At 40.7% G+C, this 23,480-nt stretch overlaps 1 protein-coding gene across 5 annotated transcripts in view; it reads left to right on the top strand.

Annotated features, from left to right (window-relative positions):
* Positions 1-23,480, top strand: part of KIF21A (kinesin family member 21A) — a 173,314-nt gene that overhangs the window by 65,648 nt on the left and 84,186 nt on the right. For all 5 annotated transcript variants that reach the window (XM_083182937.1, XM_083182939.1, XM_083182936.1 and 2 more), the window contains exons 4-10: positions 4,876-5,025; positions 6,797-6,931; positions 7,169-7,336; positions 8,801-8,916; positions 9,835-10,030; positions 11,188-11,377; positions 21,561-21,624. In XM_083182937.1, coding sequence (XP_083039063.1) covers positions 4,876-5,025; positions 6,797-6,931; positions 7,169-7,336; positions 8,801-8,916; positions 9,835-10,030; positions 11,188-11,377; positions 21,561-21,624 — 1,019 coding nt within the window. The remainder of the gene's footprint in view (positions 1-4,875; positions 5,026-6,796; positions 6,932-7,168; positions 7,337-8,800; positions 8,917-9,834; positions 10,031-11,187; positions 11,378-21,560; positions 21,625-23,480) is intronic.

Raw genomic sequence — 23,480 nt, 5'->3', positions numbered from 1 at the left:
TTGAGTAAGGATCCCAGTAAAGGGTCATATTAGTTAGTGAAATACATTTGAGCCACCTGCTATATCTTAGCAGCAGACCCAATTAACAGGGTTGTTATGCGGTTACTAGGTCTACAAGCAGGTCTACAAGCACACTGATACAGGTTGAGTATCCCGTATCCAAAATGCTCGGGACCAGGAGAATTTTGGATAACGGATTATTCCGTATTTTGGAATATTTTATATTTAAATTATGTATTTTGAAGTATCTTGCATTTATGCTGTATAAACACATCAAACACATGAAATGCACACAAATATATTTTATTTGTTCAAAAAACAAGGTTTTAAAACATGAAACAAAATTTGTGTTCTATCTCAGATATTGAATTTGAATGCCAAGCAATCATTTTCTTGTACATATATAGTGCCAGTTACATATCATGTCCTCAGTAATGCGGTTACAAATGTCCCCAGTGAGTTTTTAGCAAGAAAAATTTTTTTTTCCCACTTTCTGGAATGTATGGTTTTCGGAATAATTCGGATAAGGGATATTCGGATACGGCATACTCAACCTGTACTGCTTTCACATTGCCTAAACATTTAAGATCCGGTATTTCTAAATGGTATTTAAAACGGGTCTGAGCCACTAAACCCCTTTCACATTGCAGGTGAAAACCGTTTTAAATAGCATTTAAGTACCATTCACATTCAACCCGTTTATCCCCCAAAGAACACGTTTCAAGCCATAGAAATAGAGCGTTTCACACTGCATAAAAATGGCTCTGAAACGGGTAGGACACTGCTTTTTAACCGTTTAAGAAATACCGGTATTTGTTAAACGGTTAAAGCACCCTGGAGCTTTCACACTGCAGCTCCAACTATTTTAAAAGGCAAAAAAATCCAGCAATATACCGTTTAAGAGCTGCAGTGTAAAATGGGGTATCATTCAGTGTCCATGTCGACATAGGCACCAAAAAAAAATGAAAAACTCATGTCGACCTAATGCTTGTGTCAACTTAACGATCATGTTGACCTATTTCATGTGTCGCCCTATAGTGGTCAACCTAATGACTGTTGACATAATGTTGGTCAACCATATGACCCATACCCACAGGGTTTACTCTGACTAATTAGCAGCCCAGTCCTCTTAAGTGAAATGCTGCATCCCTGCGCATTGAGCCCCAGTGTCTGCACTTAATACAGATTTGTCCTTAGAGCTTCTGAGCCTCTGGTACTCAATGCAAAATCTATGGGTTTGTGCATGTTACCCTCCTGAGTAGAATGCAAGATAATTAACTAGCTGTTTTAACCACAGTATGAACCAATGCCTTATGTTTTCCATTTGGTAGATATACACAGCTTTCCAGAAATGCAAGCGTTGACAATAGTAGTTTTTCTGTTTTTGTATTAACATATGGCAGTTTTCCAAATTCTGACATTACAGTCATGTGTATAAGTATATCCAGGCTTGGGGCACATGTGACTTAATTAGTACCTTTGTCCGTTTGATTTAACCATCTGCACTTAAACATGGATATCCTTAAACCATTGACTGTAATGGGAGAGAGCGTTTGTGAGACAGAGATTTGGCATTTTTATCATGCAGCTTGTACTGTGTATATTACATTATAAATCCAAGCGTAAGCCTATTTCTATCCAATGGAACAGGTTTTATTATAAGAAATAATACACTACATTCCTTGTTTATTAATGTACGTAATACGGTGTATTTTTTTAAAATGTTTGGGAGATTTGCTAGTTCTATAAATATGAATTTTTATAATGTATTGGTAGTTGTCTCCTAATGATGCTGTGTTATGATGATTAGTGTGCCTGGAAAATGTACCCAGCTTTGTATATTTGTATCTTTAGCTGATAGATTTATTCCCCTAAAACCGCTCACAGATAGATTGTATTGGTTTTTATTTTTCAATGTTTAAAAAGATAATATGAGGAATTCAGCATATTTGTGTTTGGTGGGGAACTATGTTCACCCATCACACATTAATTTTCAGTGCATGCGCCCTGGAATGTTGCTCGCAAAACAATCTGGGGCCTGATTTTGGTAGTGATGTCAGCAGTCATCATTTCCATGGGGCTGCAGCAGTAGGAGGATTAACGTATTTCATCCATAACAAAAGAGGACACAGCGGGGTGGTTGCTGGACATATACTGTATGATGCAACATGGCCAAGTAATGCTCTTCTGGCTGCGGTTGCATACTATAGTGCCAGGGAAGTGATTAACTAATGTGTCCCAAGAACCAGCTATAGTATCTGGTCTAATAAGAAAAGCAGTATAGTCAGGGCTATTTTTCAGCAGGCTCCAGCAGGAACTGTGGCCCTTATTCTAGTTCACTCTTTCTGACAAAATATTTCTTAGATGGACAAAACCATGTGCACTGCAGGTGAGGCAGGTGTAAAACCCCACCCAAATCTAATTATCTCTGCACAAGTAACACCTGCAGTGCACATGGTTTTGTCCATCTAAGAAATATTTTGTCAGAAAGAGTGAACTAGAATAAGGGCCTCAGTTCCTGCTGGAGCCTGCTGAAAAATAGCCCTGCGTATAGTATATATTGGGGAGGACAGAGAAAGGGTGTCTTTGGTTGGTGCACCAAAAGAGAATTTAATAATAAAACATGACTTTATTGGTTTCATTAAAATAGTTGCAAAGATATAAAAAAAACATGAAAAACACATAGGACAACATTGAGTGATTTAAAAAGGATATAATATATCCTCACCTAGTGGGACCCCACTTCACACTGTCCCTGAATAATTTTATAATTTTATAAAGCACGGTGGTTGAAATTTAAGAGTGGAAAAGTTATGTCTGGTATTGACAGTTTTACAGTGTGTATGCTTATCCAGGATGTAACAATTATCAGATACAATGTATATATTCCTGGGGCTCACTATGCAGTAGCGATAAGCGCCTGAACACGGGTGTGATCCCGCTTCAGCGCTACCGCTGGCTGGAGCCGCTAGTTCCACAGCCTGTGTGCTGACAGTGAGGTGTGCCGCCATGCACTACCTCGCACTTGCGTGTCAGATCAGACAGGAGTGTACAAGGCTCTTGCGCTAGAGTCCGTGTCACTGTACTACAGGGAACCGTGTGCTACGGATACCCTGTGTCGCCACAGGCCTAAACAGATCAAAATACAATCATATGGGGGGAAGGGAAGTGGGGTTTAACACACTAGGTGTGCAAAGCTTCTTCAGGACCAGGTCCTGAAGAAGCTTTTGTGAAAGCGTACGCTTGACTGCACACCTAGTGTGTTAAACCCCACTACCCTTCCCCCCCATATGATTATATTTTGATCTGTTTAGGCCGGTGGCTACACAGGGTATCCGTAGCACACGGTTCCCTGTAGTACAGTGACACGGACTCTAGCGCAAGAGCGAGGTAGTGCACGGCGGCACACCTCAGACACAGCTCTGCGGTCAGCACACAGGCTGTGGAACTAGCGGCTCCAGCCAGCCAGCGGTAGCGCTGAAACGGGATCACACCCGTGTTCAGGCGCTTATCGCTACTGCATAGTGAGCTCCAGGAATATATACATTGTATCTGATAATTGTTACATCCTGGATAAGCATACACACTTTAAAACTGTCAATACCAGACATAACTTTTCCACTCTTAAATTTCAACCACCGTGATTTATAAAATTATAAAATTATTCAGGGACAGTGCGAAGTGGGGTCCCACTAGGTGAGGATATATTATATCCTTTTTAAATCACTCAATGTTGTCCTATGTGTTTTTCATGTTTTTTTTATATCTTTGCAACTATTTTAATGAAACCAATAAAGTCATGTTTTATTATTAAATTCTCTTTTGGTGCACCAACCAAAGACACCCTTTCTCTGTCCTCCCCAATATATTCATTCTGTGTCTATGGTAGCACACCCTCGCATATCGAAATATTGAATACTAATAGTGCACAAAGAGGGTCCACCCGCATAATAATTTTTTGATTTCTGTGCAACTGGCACAGCTCTCCCCAATCTCCTTCCCAGTATAGTATATAAATAAGAGTTAGCGTGATAATGCAATACTGTAGACTTTATGGGGTGCACTCAATTAAAGTCTGTGCCATTCCGACAATATCTATTTAATTGTGCAGCCAAATCTGACTGTAAGATTTGAGCCAAATCTGACTGCTCACCCGGCGCTGTCCTCCCAATGGTGGTGCTGCTGCTGCTTACCTGGCACTGGGACCGAATAAGTAGCGGCAGCAGGAGGGTGGTGCCAGGTGAGCAGCAGTAGCGTCTGTTGCTCATCCAGTGCCGTCCTCCCCGTTTCCGACAAAAACACGCGGATTAGAGGCTCTTCCGCCAATCCATGTGTTTTCCAACAGGTTGGAATTTGGTCAAGTTCAGAAGTTTTTAGCCCGTTTCCGAAAATCTCAATCAGACTTTTAAAAAAGTCCTCCGGTCTGCTGTCCTCCTGCCTCCTGGCACCGCCCCCCAGTTGGTCACTAGGTCCCGGGGCTGGGCCGGGTGAGCAGCAGCAGACTAATCCGACAGTCTGATTTGGCTTATTCATTGAATAGGTATTGTCGGATCCATCCGACAAATGCCTGTCTGACTCTAATTGAATATACCTATATAGGGGAAAAATCTTCTTGCATCCTTTGTACCCATCAAAGTCTCATAGCATTGTAACAATGATGTAATGATCCCAACAATACTGTACATTCAGATAGGTCCAGCCATGTTGGGTTAAATTAGAATTGTCTTAATCAGAACTACACATTTTAATATATTTCCGCAGTTTGTATGTGCAACAACTGGTTACACAATATGTGCCCCTTATACTTTACTTCTGGTATCTGGCTGAGTATTTATTGCACTGTATGTTTAATAAAACATTATTGCTTTTATTTAGCTGTACAATGAAGAAGTACTCGATTTGTTTGATACAACGCGGGACATTGATGCTAGGAACAAAAAATCTAACATCAGGATACATGAGGATTCAACCGGAGGAATTTATACAGTTGGAGTCACGACACGTTGTGTCAACTCTGAAGCAGAAGTATGTGTTTGTATATGCAGTTTTTCGTCTTTAGCCACTAGAAATTTTGGGTGTTGAACAATTTACTGGTATTTTTCACAATTTTGCAAGAGACACATCCTCCCTCACCACTAGTAATTACTTTGAGCAGATGGGGAACAAAAAATAAGAATAAATATGCTAACCTGAATTAGAAGCTGTAGCTCAGCCTGCAGAGTATAACGAGAGCAGTGAGTGGTAAATGCTTAATGACAATTGCGCGATATAATGATAACATTATTGAGACCGACGACACTGCACCTACTTTTCTGCAATGACACGTTTCACCACTCCTTGATTGCCTTTCAGGCTGCCTTTCACCGGCACGTCTCTGTCGAATCCCACCTCAATTAATTATTTCCACATTGGGTGGAGAAAAAAAATGTGTAAATAAATTCTTTACGGAAAACAAAAAGGTTTAAAAAAAAAAAAAAAAAAGGATTTTGGTCTTGCCTGGAACTACAGATATGAGGCTATAGGCCCCAGGTATTGTGTCTAGAAAGACGATGAACCAAATGCTTCCAGAATAATACTATGCATTGGAAAATGTGTGCTTGTAACTGGACAGAGGTTACATTGATATTTAATCATTGATCAGTGTAATGATTTGAATGCTTACTGAAAAACTTTATATACCTCTATCCACACAATCAAGGTCTTTATATGAGTACATCAACTCAGAATAATATACAGTATGTGGTTTGCTACAGTAGGTTAGAAAGCATGTTTTCAATTCTGGATTAAATATATGTAGTTAGCGTTAAATCTGTAAGGCGCTTTACAGATATGCACATTCTGTTGACACACACGCTACTCTTGTGCCAATGCACCTGGCTGACTGCAACTATTTGTACATCTGTGAGGGACTGTGTCTCCAAATCTGTCTTAAAGTGTAAGAGCTGCATCTACGGACTCAGTCACACACAGATATACAAGTGCAGTATATCAAATTAGTCTCGCTAGGCATGTCCCACTGGGTGGCGTGTTATGGCTAGATGTATGAGGACACATTTGACCTCAAACATGTATAAAAGAACATTTTTTTTTCCCTTCATAATAAATATTTCATTCTTCTCTTTGTGTATACCAAAATGTATGACCTTTGTTTTGTTGTCACTGCTATTGGTGTTAATTTGATGCCCTGTATCACTGGTTCTCAGGACCACACACAGTTCATATTTTCCAGATCATCTGTGATTTTGTTAAATTTGAGAGTTAGTGATACATAGTGCACCTACCAGGTGACCTGGAAAACTTGACCTGTGGGGTCCTGAGGACTAAAGGGACATACACGCAATGAGATTTGTGGTATTGTGCTAAGCAATTTAGGGTAGGCAAATTCAATGGTCTAGAATAGATTGCCCATACACAATGCTAAGTGGTTTGTGCTAAGAAGAAAAGTAAATCGTAGATTGCGGTTTCTGTACACATGTAGCGATTTTAACTCACTTGCTAAGTAATCTAACTAGATTTTGAGTGCATGCACACAAGATCTGAGCCGGCGATGACGAAGCCTGGGACCATGCATCGCTAGCGCAATGGAGTGTACATACAAAGCGATTTATGCTTCATTTCTAAGCAATCTAGATAGATCATGTATTTGGAAAAAAAGTTTGTTCTAGAAATTAAATTTCGTGATCATTTCCTCACCGTTAATGTGTACTGCAGGATCAAGACAGCGTAATAGCAGTGGATGTCTCTATGTCCCTTGTTATGTAAACATGATGCATTTTATCTTTTTTTTTTTTTTTAGATGCTTCAGTGCTTGAAGTTGGGTGCCTTATCCAGAACTACTGCCAGCACGCAAATGAATGTGCAGAGTTCTCGCTCACATGCCATATTCACAATCAATCTAACACAAAGCCGTGTTTGTCCTAAATTTGACGCAGTATGTATAATCTGTTTCTGCGACCTGTGATATCATCTTTGCTAATGTACAGTATATGATATGCTTTAAATAAATGTGTGAATTGTATACATCATATTTGTCAGAGTTCTTTATAGTTTGTGTTGCTATATGTACAATGTATGTCATTCTTTACATGTGAATGTTTAGTATGAATGTGTTGCCAGTTGTGCATTTCTGCTTCAATAAATGTTTTTTTTTATACTCATTTATTTACAGGACAACGACGTAGATAATAGGATAACGTCCGAATCGACACAAATGAATGAGTTTGAGACCCTTACTGCCAAGTTCCATTTTGTTGATTTGGCTGGATCAGAGCGACTTAAACGTACAGGAGCTACAGGAGACAGGGCTAAAGAAGGAATTTCCATCAACTGTGGTCTAGTAAGATTAAAAGCTTAAATCAAAAAAAGGCTGCTGTCTAACTCCTAGAAGTATTGAAGTTGCTAATCCTTTGTAAAGGAGATGCAGCAATGCAAGGTGTTGGTTGAAATATGTCGATTACAAGTCAGGAACTGCTATATTTAAAAGTGCTAAGGGATAAATCAGATTAAGTTAGCAAATTTTCACTAAGACATGGTGTAAAGCTGGCCATAAACTGGTTTATGGTATTGATTGGCACAGCCATTTTCAAAGGCTTGTGGTCACTAATCAACCATTTTTTGGTTCAATCAAATACATTGTTAGGAAGTACCTTAAAACACAATGTTAGGTTAGTTTGGTTTAAAAAAATATACAATTGACAAATTGGATTGTGACCTGTGTGGTCAGATGTTCTTTTGTTTTACAGTTAATTTCCTAAATCTGTTTCTCAGCTGTTTTACACAAGGTTAACTTTTAAAGGGTATTTTTTTTTTTAAGTCATACACCAAATTGATAAGGTGATATGTACTTGAGGGTATAAATTTTTCTTTTGTTTGTCCAGTTACATGTTTGGGGTAGATACACTTTACTAAATGAATTAATAATATGTCGATTATATACAGTATGCTACTGTTTACTGTGTTGTCAAGCAGCTATACATAATGTTAGTTTATGTATATTGCATTTCTCTGTAAAATTGTATACAGTCTGAGAGATGCTGGTAACTTTTTCACTTTTTTTCAACTTAGTGGCTGTTTTATCAATTAATTGTATCCTGTGCAGAAAGAAATGGGCTGCTTTTATGTATTTTGTATGCATGGGGCGGTGGGAAAAAAATCCCTGATAAGCAGTGGCTTGTGCCCACTTTTGGGGCTAATTGCATAGCCCCAAGTGAATTAACACACCATAAGAAAATATTCTGGCTAATTAGATACCACAGAATGGTCTTATTAACATTGGAAATAAGATTTTACTGGATTTTTTTGTCACACAGGAATTAGTATTAAGTCACAGAGTAACAAAAATGGTGCATGACGGCTCTTTCTGTAGAGATACTGTACATCATGTCCGCAATCTGCTCCTAGAGTGAACAGACAGACATAGATCTATATATATCACCACGCCATGTGTCAAAGTACGTTGTAAACCCAGAGAAAGTGTTGGCACTCACAAAATAGAATAGACAATCACTCCATTACAACGTTTCGGTTTATTTCAACCGTCAGCAGGTTCAATGAATATGTAGAACTCTGAATGACAGAGTAGGATAAAACAGATTGGGAAGACTTTGGTCAATTTAACAATTGACCAATTTAATTGTAACCAACATTCCCTGTTTAAAAAGTATAGAAAATTATTATATTTACCTATCGGTCTATTTATCGCTTTATTGGTCTAGCAACCACGTAAAATGTGTATGTGTAAGTTTACTTCTTTTTAAATTGTGTTTTCTGATGATATTATTTTTCCCTCTCAATTTTAAAGCTGGCTCTTGGAAATGTGATAAGTGCTTTAGGAGATAAAAGTAAGAAGATCTCACATGTGCCTTACAGGGATTCCAAGCTGACACGGCTACTCCAAGACTCACTTGGGGGTAATAGGTATGAGATTGTTTATATTCATTAATAATGAGGGTTTTTACAATTATTTATAAGGTTTTTTTATGTGACATATTAACAGTGATTACTGCGCTTACAGTATGTTTTTTTTTATTATTTTAAATGCAGATGTATATAAATCATTTGGAGAGTGTTCATAATGAAATGTTCGGCTGGCCATACATTAGAACAACCTGCATATGACCTGATCATATGCAGGTCGTAAGAGTGATTGAACAAGTGATCGTATGTGCTTTCAAAGCACATACGATCTGCTTATGACTGCAAGCAAAGCAGATGGACCATACGTGCAGCACGTATGAACTGGGGATTGACCTCTCAACCCACGATTCCGTGCATCGTACCGATATTCCTCACTATGTGCACACACGCGACCCATCGTCATTGTGCATTCGGGCCTGAGATCATTCTAGTGTTTGGCCAGCTTTAGTTTTCATGAAAGAAAATCACATTTAAAGGTATTCTCTTGTTGACAAGTCAGACCTTTACTGCATCATTAGTAAAATTATAATTGTATTGCTTTTTTGTGTAACAGTAAGAATAGCACAAATGAACGAGCAGTAAATATTAATATTTAATAGAATGCTGTTATGTATTACAATGACCCTTATTCCAACTTATAATGTGTTGTGAACAGCACCTGTTTATATGAAGTAAAACCTGTACAATCACAGTTATGTCCAATTTACAGTAGGAGCAAGTTTCATCTTTGCTCCTTTGGCCATGGCTAGCCATGGCTATTCTATTGTTCTCAGCTGCAATACGTATTGTATTGCAGCTGAGAAAAATAGTATACCCATGGCTAGCCATGGTCAAAGGAGCAAAGATGAAACTTGCTCCTACTGTACTTCATGTTTGTTACACATTCATTATATAAAAAAATCTTTATTTCCTTTTTAGCCAAACTATTATGATAGCATGCGTAAGCCCATCAGACAGAGACTTCATGGAAACGTTGAACACACTGAAATACGCTAATAGAGCACGTAATATAAAGAACAAAGTAATGGTCAACCAGGACCGGACAAGTCAGCAGATAAATGCACTGCGAAATGAAATAGCACGTCTCCAGTTGGAACTAATGGAGTATAAAACGGTATGATGGAAACGCAGTTCTCATGACAGCCCTGAACACAGGCATTTTACAACGGTTTTGTGATTTTCTTTCTTCATTAACTACCGCTTGCAAAAGTGGTGGCCTGACGCTGAGGTGGGATCCCTTTGGAGAATACCGTTTTGGGGCATATTTGTAGTGTAGCCCCCCGGTAAGGATATGCACAGTGCTTTCACCATTTTGCTGTTCAGAACAACAACAATGTAGTTTCACTACTGGATGTGCTGCACCCTAATTATGTAGTGATACTTACCTGCTGTCTGCATTAATGACCTTACATTACTCTGAGAACAGGACATGCTTCATTTGTAAGCCAAGTATTCTCCATGCATCTTTGTTATGTTACAGTTATTCCCTGCTGTCTAATATTAGTGAAGGGATCTGTCATTTATATTCTTATAGGACTATATAGCTTATGTAGAAGTTCCTTCTTACACACAATATCGTACAAATTATTTTAAGCGTTAATTCGAATTGTCTTTTACATCTTGTATCATAGTCCGGACACTGGTTACAGTGCAGGCATTGAAATATATATTCTGCTCCTGACACACACACACACACACACACACACACACACACACACACACACACACACACACACACACACACACACACACACACACACACACACACACACACACACACACACACACACACACACACACACACACACACACACACTACATGCTGGTCTCTCTTACCCAGGGAAGGTATAGAAAGCATGGCACTACATGCATTTAAGGATTGCAGTAGTTTACATCAATCCTTGACATATTGTAGTTCCATGCTTTCTGTATCTACCCTGGGTGAGAGCCACCAGCATCTTAGATTACTGAGGCATGGGTGGTCTCTCTGTATCTAGTAAGAGACATTTAGATGTGCGCTTCAATATGTAGATAAGCAGGGTGCCAAGATGTTATTTTACACATTATACAGTATTATTTTATTAACACATTTGCATATTTGTTAACACAATTATACTGAATCAGGTTTAGATAGCTCTTATTTAAAAAATTGATGATAAAAAAAATGTTTTGTTAACAATATTAGCCAGTTAAATGGTTAATATGCATATTTAAAAGTTATATATTTGCAATCTCAATTGTCATTGCTAATCATTTTATCAAAATCTGTAGGGTAAACGAATAATCGATGAAGAAGGTGTTGAGAATATAAACGACATGTTCCATGAAAATGCAATGTTACAGACAGAAAACAACAATCTACGCATGAGAATTAAGGCCATGCAAGAAACTATTGATGCGCTGAGAAGCAGGATCACTCAGCTCATGAGCGAGCAGGCTAACCAAGTCCTTGCCAGAGCAGGTACAACTTGCATTCCATTAGTCTTTATTATGTACCATTTCCTTTTAGTCTAATCTTAGCTTTTCAGTCCTAAAGTTATAGTTTCTAGATTACATTACAAAAGTTGTAACAATATGGTGTATAAATAATGTTCCTCGGCATTGTGTCTCTACACTACCTGACCTGCAACCATCTTGGTGGAATTGGGATTATCACACTCCTAAAGAACTTTGTCACAGCTGAAGCCTTTTGCTTTCAACTTTTTCTGTTATAGGAACAAGGCTGTTCTTCTCCATTTATCTGGTATTCCTAATTAGTTTTTGTTCACTTGTTGCTATAATATTTTGCTTTTTCTGGACAATGGCATCACTGTTTTGCCACACTTCTGGAATACAGTATTTAGTCATAAGTAAAATGCAAGGTTCACACAGCCAGCTCCTACTCTGCCCGTTCCCTGCTCAGGCATTACCTGTCCCCACCTCACTATATTGTACTTACAGTACTAATCCTCCTGTCCTGTCTCCATTACTGAGCACCGCCCTCTATTATTATAGCTACAACAGGTTTTCCTGCCACAATTGTTTTTGTTTTTTAATATCCTATCTATGATCCTATCCAAGATTGCAGACCAGTGGTGGGCAATAAGCGGCCCTCCAGCTGCTGTAGACCTATACATCCCAGAATGCTTTGCTATAGTTTTGTTGTTTGGTCATGCTAAAACTATTCCAGGACTTGTAGTTCAAAAGTAGCTGGAGGGAAGCTCATTGCTAACCCATGCTGTAGAACATCTTTATAAACTAAATAAAGAGAAGGAGGTGTGAATCTGCACACAACTATTTATTTCCTATATTTCAGGAAAATTGGGTCCACTTTGTTCACTTTTTGTTTGGTGGGATGCTATCTATAAACAACCTGTGCGTCAGGAAATTTTCTAGAGGAGAGACAGATCGGTTGTAAAGGCAGATGCACACCAAAAGGGTACAAGGGCTGTATCCCACAATTAATTGTTTTTTGTGTATATTGAGAATTTTTTCTTAAAAGTGCCCCTTACGTTTTTCTTTTATTAGTTGAAACTCAGGGTCACAAAACATTTTTAGACATGGTGAAATAGAGGTTAAAAAATACAAACAATTACTGACAACATACATGTGTGTAGGGATTTCAGTGGTGAAATTGTGAAACAAATATAGAATTTAAAATGTGGAGTCCTGTTTTGCCATGTTAGATGACTGACTTCTATAAGGTAATTTTATCCCGGGCTATATTGCCGTTCTGTTGTTCAATGACTTTAATACTGGTTCCCGTTTTACACTCGGTAGGGGGTATGACTGATTAATACATTATTATTTAACAGTATCCTTCAGGTCCAGAGGTTCCTCGTTTGTAGAGGAATGTGTCCTACAGTGTGTGCACTTTACAGGAACAGGTGCAGTTGGTACTGTTCGTCTGTTCGTGTTAGTCTTCGTGTAAGATATTGCAACACTATGCGTTACTTTTAAATAGCAACAAGCAGTTGGACACTGTGTGTTTCCTTTTTAGGAAGGTTGCAGTGCTACACGATTGTGTACAATTTTTATGTTAGATGATCTGGTTGTTACTGTATCAATCATCCAGAGAGAGAGAGAGAGAGAGAGGGGGGGGGGGGGGGGGGAGGGGGGGGGGGCGATGATGAGGTTTACAGCTAGTGTGTACTTAGTCCCATACACAGTATAATCCCAGTGTATGGTACCTGCGGTTTAAGTATATTTTATTAAGTTCGCAGTATACTCATGGGTTGTAATGTCCCCTTGTTGTTAAATAATTTGTGGGGCTGTGATCATTTTTAAGCCCAGCTTTAGTTCCTTGACTGCCTGCTTCGTGTGTAATTCTAGGCAATGCAGGTATGGTGTCTGGATATTAATTCTGCTTCAGACACTTTCCAGTGGTGGTCAGAGGATAGTGCCTCCTGATTATTGCCACCACTTCCCCCTGATTCTCTCTATCATACAATCTGATGGCTAGGGATAAGAGGTCAGTGCTCTTATCTAATGAAATCCTCTGTCCCTGGGACACGCCCCCTTCTGTCAGTCACATACACATTGTATTAATGTTAAACAATTTCAATTACAATATGGCAACAAACAGGACTCCACAGAGTCCAACACGTGTTTCTCCCGTCTAAAACAGGCTTTCTCAAGGCAGCCGCGGCCGCCGTTCACTGGCAATATTTATTCATTCTCCACGTCCAATGGGAAGTCGTCCGGCGGTCACATGTTACTTTTACACCTATTACATATCTCGCTTGGCTCCGGTTATTCGGAAGCCACTTCCGCCCTATCATCGGCGTCACTGGTCACGTGTGCTGCGTCTGACGTCAGACGCGCACCACATGGTTTAATCCAGCCAATCCGTGCTGGTCTTTTCCGAAACCCGGAAATGGGTCTCCTATCCAGGGTTGTTGTTTTTCCCTGTAATCTGTATAGTGCATAATCGTTCCACAGAAAAGAGTGTAAATTCGTGGAAATCTTTGTTAGATCTGGATTGTATTTTTTCTAGGGTTGTGCCGCTTCCTTCTGGCGTATATGGTACTATATACATTTTGTTAGATTGCACTGTGTCCCGTTTTGGAAGTTCGCTTATCAAATATACAGATCCGGGTATTATCCCGGAATCTGTATTGGCTATGGTGGTGTTTTCCAGTATATTTCTTTTAGACTGGAGAGAATTAAGGATGTTATGCAGAGTTTATTATATTTATTATGCGATCTGGAACTGATCAGTGTGTATTTTTATTTTTAAGTCTTAGGATATATGTGATCCTGGGTACAGTTTTTATGTTTGACATATACAGGTTCCCCTATGTATGTTGGACCCTGAATGGTCCTTCTCAGGGAGGTGTTGCTAGGTTACCTGTCCTCTTTGGAGATTTATGGTTGGGAGGTAAATAGGGTTGAGTGATAACTAACAAATCCTAATGAACTGGTGCTGATGTATAATTCATGTGCCAAAATCATGTGTAACTGTGATAAAAAGGGCATTTTCCTATCCCCATCCCCTTTTTATCACAGTTACACATGAATTTGGCACATGAATTATACATCAGCATCAGTTCACTAGGATTTGTTAGTTATATAATATATAATATAAAATATTGTGAATAAAAAGCTTAAAAACTGCAATGGAAATACAATGATGAATAGGCAGGTTTTCCAAATGCCTTCACAGTGAACTTGTCACATGGCAGGTATGTTGTGAATGATGAGATCACAATTATATTCAATCTAAAGTAAATTTAAAGTGTTTTCTAGTGTAGTCAGTGACATGTTCAGGGTCATCTAAAATGTACGATCGTATCTGTCACTGATCCTCGTTTTCCTAATAAGATAAGTCTGTATAATTGGTGTTTTGTAATTACGTTGTTCATGTGACAACTGATGCATTGTTTATTGTGAAAGAAGTTAATGTTGATTTCTAAATGTCTTAATAGATCTACACAACTGCTTCAGCTGTTTGCTCGTTCTATATCAATTCCCTACTATACTGTACTTTATAAATCCGTACTAGCCCAAGGAGAATGAGGCCACTGTCCCTGAAAGCTAAGGACTCTTCTGTTTGTTAGAAAGCTGTAATAAGCTACTGCCTGGCCAAGAGCCCTTTTCCTGATGTGTGTGTTTTCTTTTGACAGCAGCATTATATAATAGTGGCCTAGGTTACCACTGGACAATTCCCTATAGCTCTACAGGACTATTCAGTTACCGTGCTGGTGCATTTTTGCTTGAGCCTGAATGGGTGTAACAGGGCAGTCAAAGGGGTAGTCTTGAGCAAGGGTCAACGTTATTGCAGACTGTGCTGAATTGTATGGCACCACATGTATTTTATTTACATCCAGTATATGCTGGCACATGTGATGACTATAAACTAAACATTTAGGGGGAAATTTACTGAGATGGGCATTCTTTTTCAGATGGCATATTTCTTTGGGCAACCAATCCGATACTTCCTTTTATCTTCTGGAATGTGTTAAATAAATAAGAAGTAGATTCTTAGCATCATCCCATGTGAAATAGAACTCCCATCTTATTGAATTTCCTCTTTAGAGAGATGTGGTGTGGGTGTATTGTGATGTCCAGCTTGGTCTATCCACATTTAGTTCTGTGGATATAATTTTTACCAACTTAAATGAGGCTCTGAATCAGCCACTTAAGACACCAAGAGACTAGGTGCATACACACTGAGCGATATTTTAAACATTGCTCATTTTGGCCCTTCTGAAAATATCTTCTCAAATTATTGGCCAGTGTTTATGCAATGAATGATGCAGATGGGTTTCTGTGGTCTGTACATGCGGCTCATTTTCGGCTATGTCGTTCACAAAAAGGTGCATATTACTAGACTCTTGCTAGATCCTTTATTGTTTGGCATATATTCAGTGTGTATGAACAATATAATTTGTCTAAGACACTGGAAAATTCAAGGGAATTTGTTCAACAATATATTTCACTGAACACATTGTCTAGTGTGTATGGGCCTTAACCCCTTCAGTGGTGAGTTGTTTTTTTTTTTTTCCTTTCTTGGGAGCACTCCCTAAAAAACCCCCACCACTGTAACTCCCGGGTCCGGGCAGCACCACTGAACACACAATCATGAGCTGCCTGGCCCTGCCCCCGGCAACCCAGCTGTGTTGCGGCTTGACTTTCAAGGTCACGCCGCACCCAGCCAGGGGAAAGAGGCAGGGCTGGGCAGCAGGAGCCAGGCAGCTGCTAAGGCTGAGCGCAGCACTGATCTCAGCGGCACTACCTAGCTGAAGGGAATGCAGGCAGTGCCACTTTCAAGCATTTTCTGGGTTTGCCAGTCTGTGCACTGGAGCATAACCCGGAAAATTCTCAGGAGTGCCACTGAAGGGGTTAAGGAGAAGATTTACTAAGCAGCAGCTTTTTATGTACATTTAGAAAATTGTATTTATAACCAAATCTGGGTATTTCCTTATCGTCCAATAATAATTCTTTATTTTTTAGAGAAATCTTTCAGACTTAAAATTTAAAAAGACATTGCAGTCTGTTAATGTCATTTTTGTTCTGCAAAATTTAAACTATCCTTTTCTGTGTGTGTAAAGAAACTACATGCTGAGTAATTTGTTTGTTTCCTTCCCACTTTCAGTAATGATGTTCTTGAGTTCCAGTAAATGTGTTCTTCCTACATTTGCTAATAATGATATTAGTAAATTTTATGTACAAGGGAATGGATGGCAGTAAGGTTAAGCCACTCAGTGCAACATTAAGGGGAATATATTAAGTTAGTTTCCCTTCTGTAAAAAGTTGAAACGGCCACATTTTTAACTAAACACATGGTTGCTGATCCACATGTTTTTTCACCATAACGATTTTTTCGACAGTCGAAAAATCACCACTTTTATTGAATTGCTCGACTAGGTCAGATAAAAATCGACTGTCTGAAAAATTCACAATAATTGAATACCCTCCTAATAATACGATAGCAATTGTTTCACCTCAAATGACCCTTGTCCTATAGCAAAGTAATGTTGTAATTATAAAGATCTCAAGGTAAGAGAAGGATCGCTGGAAGATAGTATGTTTTAACTATATATTTTTTTAATATATAATGGGGTGAACTATGAGAAAGAAATTGCTTTACTTTGGTAAGGAGAATATGAAAATATTTGTAATAAAATATAACAGAAATATAACATTATATTTATATAATATTATATTTATAGAATTTTTTTTTTTTATCTCCTTTATAAACCAAGCTATAATGTTCCTCTAGACATTGGATGTGCCAATCCATACCTTCCAACAGTCCCGATTTTAGCGGTACAGTCCCGATTATCAGGGCCTGTCCCGCTGTCCCACCCGCGGGCGGCAGTGTCCCACGGTGTGGGGGGGCTGTTGGGAGTCCCCCCTGTCAGCTGCTAAGCAGCGGGGAATAAACGCTGCGGCAAAATGGGGGCGTGGCCTCGCTGGAGAGCCGCGAGTATAGGCCACGCCCCCAAATAAGGCCACGGCCACCCCCTCCCTCCCCCCCCCCCCCCCCCCCCCCCGAAAATGTTGACGGGCCTGCGGCGTGCAGCAGCGTCCCGCCTGCTGAGCTGCCAAAGTTGGGAGGTATGGCCAATCTGATAATACTTTGAATACATTACATTTCTCTTATCTTTTTACCATATAGTCTTATAACTGTGAGAAAAAAAACTAACTCTTGTAAGCCTTCAAAACAATGTTGTCAGATATTATTTTCAGTGACAGCAGTTTTATATGCTATTGTATGCAATAGTATCTCTCTCCGAGGAGTTGCAGTAACTTTTATAGTGTGTACAGACGGTTAGATTTCACTTCTGATGTTCCCGATATAGCCAAATCGCATGCTTTTTTTAGGGCTTGCGAGCCTGATGCGCTGCCGATGTGCGCTCCCGTGTGAGCGCATATCGGCAGCCAGATAGAGAGGGCAGGCAACACTATATAGTGTAAATTGTGCCCCTTTAGCATGCCGTGAGATGCGAGTCCCGATGCGATCTGATCGTGTCGGGACTCGCATCTCACGGCAGTATCTGCCATGTGTACACACCATTAATAATCTTTGCAATCACAGAGAACACTTGTGAAAGTTAACAATAAACAATGGTGCTGACAGTTTGATATACAGTATAGCCACATCACCTTCTAAATAATTATAGTCAACAATGTTTGGTACTTGTTTCATAGAACGGCGCCCACGATTTTGATCTTAGGCATCGCAAGGAAAAAAATCGCGTCGGTCACATCGCATGCGGCCAAAAAATTGCATGCGATGCGACCGACGCGATTACCGCGATTTTACATAGGGAACAATGTTAAATGGCCCAATTGACCCGATTTCACATAGGGAACAATGTTAAATGGCCCACAGACCCCAAATACCCACCCTGAAGTGTGAAATGGCCCCCCAATTGTTAATGCCACCACATGATCAACGTCAACCTGAAGCGTGGCGAGCGCAGCGATACGCGTCCTCCGACCTTTTCATACCCCCACTATCCACATCGGCGTGGAGTTGAGAATAGAAAGTGCGCTCGCCACCGAGCCCGAAGCGTGGCGAGCCCCGCGAGGGGACGCGGAACACGCTCCCGAAGCGTGGCGAGCCCCGCGAAGGGACACGGATTACTTAACATGTATTCCGCGTCCCCTCGCGAGGCTCGCTGCGCTCCCCACGCTTCGGGCTCGTATTTCGCGGACCCTCGCTGGGCTCGCTGCGCTCGCCATGCTTCGGGCTCGGTGGCTCGCTGCGCTCGCCATTTTTTGGCCGCATGCGATGCGACCGTCGCGATTTACATTTTACCATGCATTTCTATGTAAAATCGCGGACATTGCATCGGTCGCATCGCATGCCATTATAATGGCATGCGATGTACATGCGATGGGCGCCGTTCTAGGAAACAAATACCCAATGTTTATAGCAACAATTGTTTCTCAGATACTTATTGTAACCATGTTTCTCTCCAAGGACTTTTACAGTAATGCTGTGAACACAAGGTTTTATTCTGTCATTTTCGATTCGATTTGGACTATACTGTATACTCCAAATCGAGTCGAAAATGACACTAATACCCCTTTCAGACAGAAAAATCCCAAAAACCCAGGTATTTCCCTGATACAAAAACCCGGGTACAACTAGGCAGCAAGGGGCTGACCCCCTTTCACACAGGAGCAAAAACCCGGGTATTTCCCGTGTCGACCCCTTTCACACAGAAGCCGGATTTTTCCTGCAAAACTCTGTGTGTCATAAAAAAAGGACAGTTTTAAAGGCACACAGAGATGAGGTCATCAAAAGTGGGTGGTGACTGCTCACTGCATTGCAATAACAATGGCATGACACAAGGATATGTTGTAAACAAGTTTTATTGTTTTTATATACTGGAAGGTACATGTTACCTCACATGGCTGTCAGTATATTTGCAATGTTTGAGTACACTGTGGCATCTTTGACTTTCCCAGTCATCTGTTTGCCGATATCCTCCTCCCCTCTCACTGCCAGCAGCTCTCACCTCTTGCTTCTACCAGTGGGTCATGCTATCCTTTTTTCAGCTCCCTAATGACCTCAGAGGCCAGCTCCATTGCCATGCCCTCCCAGCCAATCAGAGAAGCCTATCCTCACAACCAATCAGCCAGCAACCCACCAGGAGAGCCAATCAGTGCCTAACAATGTGTAATAATCCCAAAAACCCGGGTTGTTTCCTTTCAGACAGCCGGCGACCTGGGTTTTTGGACTACAGACCCGGGAAAAACCCAGGTAAATACCTGGGTCGAAGTCCCGGAACTTTAGACCCGTGTTGACCCTTTCAGACAGAAGAAAAACCCGGGTCGACACGGCAAGAGCAGGAAAATTCCCGGGTCTTTTTTTCTGTCTGAAAGGGGTATTAATCAAACAGTGTTCTCTGCATTTGATGCAGATTTGATTGGATCAAAAGCAGACTTTTCAAAGACTTGTAAATTTAATAGAATTTTATCTGTATGCGTAGTATGTTTCCTAATTATTTTTTACTGCAATATATCTCTTAAAGGAGTTATTTATTTCAGTAGCATTATGGGGTGATTCTGTTTGGTTTGTAAAAGCTAATTTTCTTTAATGGACAAAACCATGTGCACTGCATGTGGGGCAGAGAGAGTTACAGTACATTTGGGTGAACTGTTTTGTTTATGTGCATGGTAAATATTGCCTGCTTTATTCTTACACTGTAATTTAGATTTCAGCTTGAACACACCACACCTAAATTGAACTCTCACTGCACCTGTTACATCTGCCCCACCTGCAGTGCACATGGTTTTGTCCATTAAAGAGGTTTGCTTTGCAAACCAACCAGAATCACCACTATATGCATCAAAATTAAAAGGTAGATTCACAGAATAGAAAGAGCCTCTAGTGAAACAAAAGTCTGTATGTGATGTCACAATATTGTGGTGGTATTTTAATAGCGGATATGGCAAAAAACAAACAAAAAAACCTGTTAACCTTTACAAAAAAGCAAGAAAATAAACACATAATAGGGAAATGGAAATCAGTTTCTTAACCCTTTGAATGTCAACATATGTGCAAAATATATGCTCAAAAAGCAAACGTCGCTCACATTTGTTTTATAAATTCAAATAAAAAATGTATAAAAAAGCTTAATTTCCTATATAAGATTAACATTACAGGTCATTATGATGAATGAAAATCTTTGCGTGGAAATTTTTACACCTATTTTGACAAATTCACTTGGCACGCAAAGGGGGGTATTCAATCTAGGATCACGGCTGTCGATCCCTGCTGACAGCCGCGATCCTGGCCCGTTTGCAGTCAGCCCCACAGCTGAAGGACAGGCGGGAATCAATGTCCCACCTGCCGATTGACGCAAAGGGGGCGTGGCAATGAAAACGGCCGTGGATTGTTGATCTGCGGCCGGGATCTCGACAATCCACGGCTGTTATCGGCAGAACCAGGCCCGACAGCTTCTAAAGTCGGGCATGTTCTGCCATGATCCCGCTTCAATGCTGTCGCTAAGAGCCACCGCAATTCCCCACGTCGGAAATAGCGGCGACACATTGAATACCCCCCAAAGGGTTAATTCCAAAACAAACATTAGGCAGATGTCACTGAAGCCGTAATACACTTAGGTTTAGTTACGAAATTGGGAGTTCTTTTGAAGAGTTATTTTGCCCATAGCAACCAGTCAGATGCTATTGCTTATTTATTTAACACCTCCTAGAAGATAATCTGATTGGTTGCCCACAGCAACATTCCATTTTCAATAGAACTCCCATCTTCTTAAATAAACCTCTTAATGTCACATTACTAGCAGCAGGATCAGTACAGAAGTTGATGCATATGAGTATATAGGTATAGAAGTAGAAGAAAGTACACCTTTGTCATGTGATATATTGTACACTGCTCCAAGTAAAGCCCTGTAGATATCATTTCTAGGTGGAACCTGTCATCGCTTGACTAATAAATGATGATGAATAAAATGTTCTACATTTTCTAAATAGCTTTTCATTGTGCATTGCTGTTGTTACTTGTATATAGAATTTTACAGGCATTTTGAGTTTTTTATGCTGGTTATTTTACCATAAATGTTTTTTATTTCTTCTTTTAAAAAACTTCTTCTAGATTTGCTGTGTGGTGATAGTTTGTGTTTTATATAACCTTAATAAAAGTTTAAATATAGAAGTAGAAAATATATGTTTTTCTCTTGCAGGTGATGGTAATGAAGAAATAAGCAATATGGTTCACAATTATATAAAAGAAATTGAAGATCTCCGGTAAGTGGTAATTTAACAAAAAAGTGTAAAAGAACCTTTTGAAAAACTGATATTTACCGCTAAATAAAAGCATACTAAAATAATATTGCTGTTACTGACTTTACAAGTCTTTATACACAAATTTAAACTATTGCAAACAAGACTACTCTATTGGCTGCTTAATGGTGCCACCCTCTGGCTTTATAGAGGTACTACAAAATAAAAATAGATTTGCAAGAAAAAACTGGAGCAGTGGTGCCAAGTAGATTAGAAAGGCTTCTGAGTATATTCAGTAACAAGAAGAAAAAATAAAATGACATATAACACTTTTAAAAAGAATTCTCGTATGTACGTATAGCTACAGATCTTTTACTTGCACTAACCCCTTGGGTGGTGGGTTTTGCTGAGGCAGGACAAAACTACCAGGGCAGGTTTGTCCTGCCCCAGCAAAACTCACCACCTGAAGTTGGAACCCCCCCCCCCCCCCCTCACCTCTGCTCCGGCGTCAGTACACCGGAGCTTCCCTGCAGCCACTGTCCAGTGTCCCCGCTGCCTTAGCCGGCGCCTGTCACATTTAGCAGTGACGTCAGCGGCAGGCTGGGGAGGACTCTGGTGCCTGAGTGCTCCAGAGTCCCCTCGAGCCGCGCCGACCATACCTGAGCCTGTCGCCGACGTCACTGTAAAATGAGTGACGGCGGGCGGGTCAGGGCAGGGAGCACCGGCGCACTGATCACCGGAGCAAAGGCTGGGGGGGACTGAAAGGATGTGACGGGGGGGGGGGGGGCACTAGAGGTGCTGCGCCAGTGGTGCACACCTGGAGGCCACTGGCGCACACCTATTTTATGTTAGTGGTATGCCCGGAAATTTTCCGGGACAGCCCGCTGCGGCACTCAAGGGGTTAATATACTAATGGTTTTCAGTGAGTTCTAAAAAGAAATAAAATGGTCTATAGTCAATGTTTGTAACTTTCTGTATAATTAATAGTAACAATCCTCGAATAAGATACTTATTACCTAGGCTGATATAGAGTATAAATATAAGCACAGATCTATCCTGCAGTTTAGAGAACATGCACAAATTCATTCATCCTGACCACAAAGTTTGAATATGCAAACACCTTCCATTCAGCACGCCCAATAGGTGTGTCTTAAAAAAAAAACAAAAAAAAAAAACAGTACATAAGTGGCGAATATGGTGGGTAGTTCACTAGTACAGTATCATTCCTTATAGTTTCTGTTGGGCTAGGGTAATCTTTCCAACAGAACTGCAGGGCTGTGGAGTCGGAGTCGAGGAGTCTGAGCAAATTTCGAGTACCTGGGGTCGAAGTCGGCAAACAATGCACCGACTTCAACGCCGACTCCGACAATTATAATTAATGACTTCTCTACTGTAAGAATAAAAACCAATGCATGCAGGGCCGGCGCCACCACTAGGCAAATCTAGGCATTTGCCTAGGGCGCCAGCCACTGGAGGGCGGCACGTCGACCCTCGCCTCTCGCATGGAGGCTGCAGGGGTGTCCGTGCCGGGTACCTGCGGCACTGTGTGATCTGGCGGCGGGGTCCCTGCAGTGATGCGCGCTATCCAGCACCCAGGCGGCGGCGCGGGAAGTGCTGCTGGGTTTGAAAACATTCCGCATGCTGATTGGCTGAGATTCAGCCAATCAGCGTGCGGCGAGTTTTCAAACCCATCAGCGCTTCCTGCGCCACCGCCTGGCTGCCGGATTGCGAGCATCACTGCATGGACCCCGCCACCAGATCACACAGTGCCGCAGGTACCCCCCCCCCCCCGTAGGCACCGGTGCGCCCCACCCCCCCTCGGCTGGATGCATGCAGTGCCTCACGTAACCGCAAAACGAACACGTTAAGTGACCATGAAA

The sequence above is a fragment of the Crinia signifera genome, chromosome 4 (genome assembly GCF_055691185.1).
Source record: "Crinia signifera chromosome 4, ASM5569118v1, whole genome shotgun sequence".
In the NCBI taxonomy this organism is placed as follows: domain Eukaryota; kingdom Metazoa; phylum Chordata; class Amphibia; order Anura; family Myobatrachidae; genus Crinia; species Crinia signifera.
Note: the sequence above shows the minus strand (reverse complement) of the source record. Positions and strands in the feature narration are given on the sequence as shown.